Below are 9,025 nucleotides of genomic sequence, written 5' to 3'. Positions count from 1 at the left end.
TTACAACCAGGTCGCCAGCCTGTCCCCTTTCTCGTGAGCCATGGTGCCTGCCGGCATCACGCCTGACCCCGTTCCATCTGCGTTTTCCTGCGTGCGCCTGTCGACCACGTCCGCTGCGTTCTTGGCCAACTTTGTCTCACCCCGAAGCGGCTGGGACTCGGGCGCCTCACGATACGCCTCTTGCCGCTTGCCGCCACTCGGGCCAAACCCTCTGGGTGGCGTGTTGTTGGCGCTAGTCGTGACTGGACTCGCGTTCTGTGTGATAGGCGTGGACGTCTTGGGGGTCACCGTGTTCAGCGTGCCGTTGCTCTCACAGTGTCTCCCGTAGCTCCCCAGGAGGACAGGGCCTGCTGGCGCACCCTCTCTGTTGGCGTCGCATGCGACTGCGCCTGGGGGGAACGACTGAGAAGCCGATGCAGCGCCCTGTCGCTTGCCGTGGCCAGGCCCAAAACATTTCACGTTGTCCGCCGCAGTCGATACTCGCTGTGACCTGTCCGCAGTGGCATCCGTGCTCCCTTTGCGCTTCGCTGCAGGCAAAGTAACCACAGTCACGTCGGCCGAGGCCTCCGCGTCTTCCCGATCGACGTCCTTTCCCCCGTCAAAGGACGACCGACTATCTGAAAGTAGCACGGAGCTCTTCTGCAGCTGGTGCGCCAACTGGCTAACCCTTTCGAGCTCTTCCGGCTTGCGTGACAGATGCTTCAAGGCATCTGCGGAAAGCGTGTGGGCGCGGGGCCCTCGACACGTCCACGTTATCCCCAACTGTCTCGCGCGCCTGGCGCCTACAGCACCTGCTCCCTCTCCGTTGTCCGCAGCCTCGAACGGAGCACTGGGGTTGTTGCGATCAACCCAGTTCAGCGAACGCGGAATCATACTTGGCTCGAGGATGCCTAGCGTAACGCATGGCGAGTCCTTGTGGCTACAGCTACTGGACGCCTTGGGGCCGGCTCCATCGGCACAGCCGTTACGCGCCAGAGACACTCCGCCCACGTCTTTGCACAGTTCCCCAGGCACTCCGGTCCCGGCAGGGCCGGTGTTTCGTGAGACGCCGGTACGTACCTCTCCCTCCCCTGCGCCATCCGCAGCCTCTACCGGTCCCAGTGTGCATAAAGGAAAACGCGCGCTTGGCGGTGGCGGAGGCGGTGGTGGCGTCGGCGCGTCCGTCGAACTAGTCCCGGCGGGCAGCGCGCCTGGCCACGGCGGCGTCGCCTGGTCGCTCGCGAGCCAGGCGAACGGTGCTGGTGCCTCCTCGTGACGGGGGACTTCACCTCGTACGCAGAATGGAAAGCAGACGCCCACGGACGAAGACGGCAAGACAAGACCGTTCTGCGGACCTGCGCCACTCCCTCCCGTCAACACGTTTTGCGCAATATGAGCCTTCTGGGATGCAGCACCACGAGCTGCACCTTCTTCACGAGGCTTGAACGCGATGCAATCCTGAGACGGGATGTCAACCTTTACTCCGCGTTCCAGACCGTCAGCCAGTAGCAGTCCGGGGATTATACTTTCACGCGGCGCGTCTCCATCTATGGTTTTGAAGACCGGGCCACTTCTCTCCGAGGTGAAGACAGACTCCCCTCTTTCTTCTCTCTGCGATCGACCCCAGGAGCTGGGAGGAAAACATTCTCCTCCGCCGGGCATATGGAAAGGCGAATCCGTCCGTTTGACTCGCCTCTGGGATGCCTTGAATACTGGAGGGGGAGGGGCGACGGCAGCCTTGCCACCACAGCTGGGCACTGCGTTCGCAGGCGTCGCAGCCTCCGCGGCCGCGTCTACCCCACAGATCGCCGGAGAGGCGTCCTGAGGAAAGGCGAGTGACCCGGAGGACGGCAGCATCGCACCAACACTTCCTCCAGTATTTCGCCTCTCTGCTTCTGGAAGCCGAGACTTGTTTGCTTGAGACGAGAAGGTGGACGACGAGGACCGACCGCCAGCCGTGCCAACTGTGCGCGCCCTTCTCGAGGCGAACAGCGCGGGACCGGGAGTGCTGCCGCACGGCGCCGAGCTCCCTGTGATCCATCCGAACTCACCCTGCGTACTTTCCACCTGACGGCGGCTCCCGCTGGAGCTCTGCCGCAGCCCTTGCGAACCCTGTTCACCGGCTGAAGAGGCGAGGGACATGTCCTGAGTGGCAGGATGTCTATCCCTTTGAGTCAGCAGGCAGTCAGACACGGACGAGGCTGCTCGAGTCAGGCCTTCGCCAGGAGGTTGAGCTGTTCCGCCTTTCTTTGGAGTGGAGGGCGGCAGCGGACTGCCTCGCATAAGAACGCTCCCTTCGCTGCCCCCGGCCACAGGTCCGTGCGCGACGGAGGCTTCTGAGGAAACGCACGCTGGCGCATGCCCATCTCTCTTCCTGGGGTCGTCCCTGTCGCGCCTCCGGCTGCCTTCCTGCCCTTCAGGTTGGGAAAAGGGGGGCATGAACCGCAGGGTTGCAGGCGGTGGTGGCGTCCGTGTAACGACGTCTGCGTCGTTGCCTGGACACGCCATGATAGAGGACAACATATACACGCAGGTGTGAGCGTGGGGAAGCCTCTCCGTACGTTTTCACTCCCTTTGAACGCACCAACAGTTACGCTGGACAGAACCCAAAATAAGCGCAGCAGAGCTGTTTCTAACACGGTGTAATCCACAGTGGAGCCCTTGAGTCTGTCTAGTGCAGTGGTTTCGGCTATTTTTACTCCCGACCTCACTACGCACACATCAACGACACTACGGATTCCGCCTCACCTGGAGCTCCAGCTGCCTCACACCCCCTCTCTTCGCGTCCCTCCTGTGGCTCTTCGCCAGCCGAATCACCTGAACCTATGGCCGCCTCCCACACTCGACTGGCTCCTTCCAAGTGTCCCTCGTGACAGCGTGGGACACTCTCCGCTGATGGGGATCTGCCTGCAGATTCCTCTTCGGCCTCTTTGGCTAGGGTCGCCCGGTTGCATCCTTCGTGGTCCTTCCTGCCGAAGTCCCTGCGTCTCCTCCGCTCTCCATCCCCTCCGCCAGTCGCCTCCCCTCTGCAAGATTCCATCTCCTCTAGTGTCAAACTGGCGGGCGCCCCTGCTTGCCGAAACAAACCAGCCGGCGACGCAAGCATGGACACACACTGGGCCAACTGCTGCACAAGTGTGTGAGCCGTCGTACATCCCCGTCCTAGCTGAATTTCACCTCCTCCTGGCAGCTCGACTCCACACACGGGAAGGACAGGAGGAAATGCCTCGGACCCGGAAAAGCCAGTAAAGTCGTCACCCACCGGGCACGACGTGGCTCGGCTTGCACAGCCGTCACCTTTTTCTTCGCCTTCCATCTTCATCGGAGCTGCGCAGAATTCTGATGCAGCGGCGGCGACGGAGAACGAAGCGGACACCATGTGGGTTCCCCCAGAGCTACGTCTGCTGAGAGCGTCACTATCTGCCGCGGGGATGCCGCCTGGCCACGGCCACCTGCTAGGCACAGGCCTCTCGCCGGGGGCGGCGTTGCACGGGAGTGGCGCTGACACGTCTTCGCGGCCGAACGCGAAGTTTCCTCCTTCACCCGCTTCGCCGGGAGCGGCTGGGAACCATGGCATGCCCCGATACCCTACATGATGGGTATCGTCTTCAGCGAAAGGAAAGTGATCGCCTGATGGCTCCAGAGAGTGCCGGTCTTCCGTATCCATAGACGTGCGCAATCCAGAAGCATGCTGACCGAGCAGAGAGCCAAACAGACACTCGGCACCTCCGGAGAACGTTGCCCACTCCCCAAGATGACCTGGGGCTCCACATGCTGACGCGCCCGCCACTTGGGGACCTAGTGGGAGGCCAACCGCATCTCCGCAGTTCACTGCGGGGTTACTCACTAACGCACCATCTCCATCTCTCGCATCAGCTCCGGTTGTACCATGGCTGAAGCTGGACGAGGTAGCAATCGCTGAATTTGACGCAGCGTCGTCTGCCTTGGAAAGCGAATCTTCCGCTGCCTGTCTCGATTGGAGATGCCATTGCCGAAGTGGACTATCACGCGTTTCTGAGCCGAGATCGGTCTTCTCCGAGGGGGGGAACACTGCTTTCGAGGGCTGGTGGTGCGATAACTCGCCTATGAGGAACTTTCTGAGAGTCGACGATGGCCGATAAAGCGACAAAGACAAGCCTAGTGCTCGGCTTGACCCGTTTCCAGGGTCCACCCCCGATGAGTCTGCGCCCGGAAGGCCGTCCGGTCCAGCTACCCACTGCTGCGCAAAGCGGCCGCCAGTCTTCCCATGGCTCCCACAGCCTACGGCGCCCACGGTGGTGGGAAAACGGCGGACAGCCTCTTGGTGTGTCGGCTGCGCAAGGAGACGCAGCAGCTGCTGCTTCTGTGCTGCAGACATCGTGCTGAACGCTTGCTGCAGAAGAACCTGTTGCTGCGAGGTCACTGTCCCTTTCCCACTACCGCCAGACGCCGCCAGCAGGGAAGACAGGCCCGCAGCAGTGGCAGCCAGGAAAGGATCCGGCGCCGCAGACGTTTTACCCGCGTCCCGCCCGCCTCCAACTTCGCATTCGGAGGCCGCTGAAGATGAGGCCAGTGCAACAGTCGGAGCCAAAGAGGGGCCCGTTGTGCCCCCTCCTCCAAACTCGTTCAACGATCCTGAAGGGCCTTCTACACTTACGATATTTTTTTCTCCTGTCTGCTGATTCATCGCAGCCGCTACAAGGACAGAGAGTTCAGCGAGATGCTTCACTGGCATGCCACTCACAGAGGATGAGAGGGCGAATTGAAGGCCATTCCCAGTATGATGGTAGGCCCCTCCTGCTCCGTGGGTGCTCCAGCTCGGAGACATACAGGAAGTGGGGCCCCCGGTGTGGGCCCGGCCCAGCGGGCTGGCGGCTCTACCCCAGCTCCGGCCAGAAACTAAACTTGAACCTGCAGTGGCGTGAGCAGCGTTGAAAAATACAGCGCCACGGTGACCCGCATCGGGCGCAGCGCCACCCAATGTCCCTCCACTAAACGTGAGGTTTGCTGATGAGCCGGTCGCCGCAGAAAGATGCGCGTTGGTGGCAGCCATGGCCTTCAAGGCAGAATCGAGCAGATGTTCTTCACCATTCTTCAGCTGAATCTTCAGTGCCTTGCCAGCCACAGTCAACCCAGAGAGCTGGCGAAACGCCTCAAAAGCTGCACTTGTGTTATCGTACGAAGCAAATCCGAAACCTCGGTTGTAGCTGCAGCATGACAGAAGCGTAGTATTTGTATTGCTGCTGCCTATCGGCCCGCCAGGAGGGAAGTTTGACGACGGTGGCACGACGGTAGAAGAAGCAGGAGGAACCCTGATGCCGACAACGTGCCCGAACTGCCCAACGAGAACCATGAGTTCCAGCTCCTTCCAGCACGCTGGAATCCCGTATATGAATAGGTTCGCGCCTGCAAGTCAAACAACCCGCGGACACACACGCTTTTCGAATGCAGCAAACCGCTGCCCCCGACTGCATTTTATTGCTGAACACGGCATACACCAGAAGCACGGATGCATGACCACAGTAGTTCAAACAACTCCACCACGAAGGCTGCAGCGCACTTCGCGGCCGCCGTGGACAGCCTGGGGGCAGTACGAACCACAGCACACGAAACTACCGATTACGAGTTCTCTCCGCAGCTGCGACGTAGTGAATCGGACGTGTCATGACGCATTGTGACCTCTCGACGGCCACTGATGACCACTATTGGCGGCGCCCACCATGTTACTCGCAGCTGTGATTCCTCTCCTCCTCGCGTACACCCGGGCACTCACCTGGCGGCCCGTCTCTGAGGAGTGTGAAGGTTGTCTTCCTTGCTTGCTCCTGGATCACGGCTGGGTCTAAGACACAACTCCTTCGCGGCCCGATTCTCATACCCTGGATCGCCGAGCGGGAACCAAGCCCTCCCAACGCTGCCAGAACGCCAGTTGCCGCATTCGTATGACCTTCGGCTTCGCTTCCAGCATTGCCGGAGAATGCTGCTGCTGCTGCATCTGCGTTCAGGTTGCTGGGCTGTGGGCCGGGGACCCCTCCGTGCTGATAGCTGCGGCTTGTGCTGTAAGTGGTGGTTTCCGCGCTGGCGTACGACCCGGCATACCGGACGCTGGCACTCTGAGAGGGACTGGATATGGAACAGCTGAAGTCTTGATGAGAAAAGAGAATACTGCTTCCCCCCACAGCTGTCGACACGCTTGAGCCGCATCCGCCGCCTCCTACGCCTTCTGTCATGCCTGAGTACGAAGAAGAGGCGTCGCACATAGACGACACTCCCTGCCCTGTTCCGCCGAGATGAAGCGCCCCTAAATTAGTGTTTATTGGTGGCGACACGATGGACGCTGCCGAAGCTGCGGACAGCGGCGCCGCCACGCCTCCGGGGGTAGTCGCAGAAGACACCGAAAGGCTTCCTCCTCCGAGGGCCCACCCGACCGTGAGTGGTGACGCCTGACCCATCGGCACGCCCACCCCGCTGCTGTTATTTGTACTGCGAGGATCCATCCCATGCAATCCAGGCGTTGGCGTATGAACCCCATGATTACCGCTGCTCAAGGACCCGTCTGATGGTGGCGAGGTATTCAAACACGGCAGATCCATTTTCGTTAGCGGCAAACGAGTCAAGGGGAAATCCTTGGCGCAGCGGCAGCTGACAAGGCGGTGAAACTCAGCATGCTGAAGAAACAGCAGCCAGATCAGGAGAGAACGAGGACGTTTTTGCTTTGACGACGGGGTTCAATTGGCACGCACGGTTCCTCGGCCAACATGGAAAAATGCTGCCGGTCAGAAGCACGCATCGCTCAAAGTGTTGGTTGCCTCTTCGGTGGGCGACCGCCGCATTACCATCGCATGTGCTGTCTACCGGAAGTGTTTGCCCTGTCCACCCTGTTACTCATGGGCGTCTCGTTCACGTCGTGTCGCGTGCATTCGTATCCTCATTTTTAAGCTATTTACGCTTCCCAGGCCCAGCACAACACGTACCTCGAACGCTCTTTTCCCATGCATCGCACCAGCGGCTCGATCTGCCATAGTGGAGGTAGCGAAGATAATATAGGCATAGGCCCACTTTCCAGGTTGCGGGTCATATTCGACTCCGATTACCGTCCCATACCTCTCCGCCAGTCTCTTCACCGACACCCTAGTGATATCTGGCGGAATATTTCCAACAAATGTTCTGCCAGGCTGTTGAGGGCTCGTCTCACGACTCCCTGGTGAAGCACATCCGTACGCCGCTGGAGATCCCCGAGTACTGCCTCCATGATACATATGGCCGCCGTGTTTCCCTCCAACTGCGCCGTCATTTGACCGCACAACAAGTTGAGGAAAGGTACCGCACGACCCAGATACCACTGATACATTGCTGCTACCTGAGTAGTTGTTACGGCTGGATGCCGCATTACCGCTCGGCCCTATGCCCGCAGCAGAGTTGCCTGGTTCGGAGAGAAGGCCGCCTTGGGTACCGAAGGCAGAAAGCCCCAAGTTTGCATCGTCTATCCTTTCCGGAAGGTTTCTGCTTTGTGAACACCCGTTGGCCAGAGCGCTTAACTGGAGCAGTTGCTGTAGTTGGGGAGGCACTAAGCTCATGCGATTCGAAGCAGAACCTGTAGACGGTCCACTCGAATGGCTTGCATCTGGAAAGGGAGACTGCAACCTCAGACGCCCTGGCAGTCGGGGCTGAGGGCCGCTTGCAGAGAGTGCGTCGGGGGGTAGCCTTGACGCCACATCAGAGGATCCAAATGACGGAGAGCTCGCGGGAGATACTACGCTGCCTGGGCGTAGCACAGGATGCGACGCATGAGATACCCGAAAACATACTGCTCTGCTTGGTGGGACCATCTGAATGGAATCGGCAGCGAACTCCTCTGGAGGACAGTGGTGACGAAAGAAAGAAGCTCCCTCGTCACACTGCTGGTGCTCCCCCACACATGCGTCGTGAGCTGGCGACTTGCGGACGCAGACGAAACACCAGGTAGTGTAGACACTTGCGTGGAGTCGCCTGCAGGTGCAGCGACTCGGCTCGGTTCCGAGACATTTTCAGCCACTCGCTGCATTGCGGGAAGCGCGTAGGTATCATAGAGGTCAGTACAGGGAAATCCTGCCTCCTTCTGCGTCATACCTGGGTTCCCCACGGCGAGACCAGACGCGCCCTGCCCATACCGCTGAAAGCTCTCTGGTTGGCAGTGGGCGGTGTGCGGTGCCTGATACTGTAACGGAGATGCATCCTCCATCAGCGACGCCAAATGCCCTGCTGTATGACCGCTTGAAGGCATTACGCAATTCGGTGGCGGCGCCAACGCCGATGCAGAGGTGGTGCGGCCTAACTCTGCACAACCGGCCGGCTCCGCTGCCGTCAAAGCAGGATTCTGCCGAGATCTGACAGGGTCACTAAAATGGTTGCTGGTCGGCGTGCCCGCGGCTGACAAAGACGTTCCGCAGGATGCGGATGAGAGTGAGAAGTAATCGATTGTGCGAGAAGCTGTGGAGAAGGCTAGCGGCGCTCCTAAGGTTTCACCTCCAACCGGGATTGCCGTTTCTTGGGAAAGAGGGAGTGATCCATCATCGTTCGCCCCTGTGGGGCCCGCTGTGCCTTCACAGGATGCCAACGCGTCCGAAAAGGCTGACGCTACGGACGGGGCCATAAAGGGGGAAGAAGACGCAAACAAAGTATTCGACGATGGACAGGCACTTCCAGTCTCACGTCCAACTGCTTCGATCGGACTGCTTCGTGGCATATCTCCAACACTCGTGAGCGTCGTTTGCCTCATATTCCCGGACTGGCCACTACGGCCTAGATCGTGATTACCACGCAGCGCTCCGAGAGGCTGGCAATCACCTATACGCGACGAGCCCGTTTCACGCTCAGCTCTCTTTCCGCTGCCGCCAGCGGTCACCTCAGCATGCAACGCCGATGCTTCAGGTCGTTCTTCGCTGCCTCTCCCGCAGAGCGCGGCCATGTTCGCAGGCCCTCCTTCACGAAAACAGAACGTCGACTCGTGAACTGCAAAAGGCACAATGCCTTTCTTTTTCACTCCAAATGCCGGCGTCGGGGGACTGGGCCACAAAGAGGCACCGAACAT

The 9,025-nt window shown here is 59.9% G+C and overlaps 3 protein-coding genes across 3 annotated transcripts; all 3 read right to left on the bottom strand.

Moving 5' to 3' along the window:
- On the bottom strand, positions 1 to 2,487 carry BESB_064930 (uncharacterized protein; the record flags this gene model as incomplete). The annotated part of the gene is made up of 1 exon (XM_029364888.1): positions 1 to 2,487. One exon carries the CDS (start codon positions 2,485 to 2,487, stop codon positions 1 to 3), a length of 2,487 nt encoding a protein of 828 aa, XP_029218471.1.
- A 202-nt stretch (positions 2,488 to 2,689) lies between these two features.
- Positions 2,690 to 7,532, bottom strand: BESB_064920 (uncharacterized protein; the record flags this gene model as incomplete). Its single annotated transcript, XM_029364887.1, has 3 exons — positions 2,690 to 5,364; positions 5,732 to 6,623; positions 6,930 to 7,532. 3 exons carry the CDS (start codon positions 7,530 to 7,532, stop codon positions 2,690 to 2,692), a joined length of 4,170 nt encoding a protein of 1,389 aa, XP_029218470.1.
- A 176-nt stretch (positions 7,533 to 7,708) lies between these two features.
- Positions 7,709 to 9,025, bottom strand: BESB_064910 (RNA recognition motif-containing protein; the record flags this gene model as incomplete). Its single annotated transcript, XM_029364886.1, has 1 exon — positions 7,709 to 9,025. One exon carries the CDS (start codon positions 9,023 to 9,025, stop codon positions 7,709 to 7,711), a length of 1,317 nt encoding a protein of 438 aa, XP_029218469.1.

The sequence above is a fragment of the Besnoitia besnoiti genome, chromosome VI (genome assembly GCF_002563875.1).
Source record: "Besnoitia besnoiti strain Bb-Ger1 chromosome VI, whole genome shotgun sequence".
Taxonomy (NCBI): Eukaryota; Apicomplexa; class Conoidasida; order Eucoccidiorida; family Sarcocystidae; genus Besnoitia; species Besnoitia besnoiti.
The sequence above is the reverse complement of the archived record's forward strand: the minus strand, read 5'-3'. Positions and strand labels throughout refer to the sequence as shown.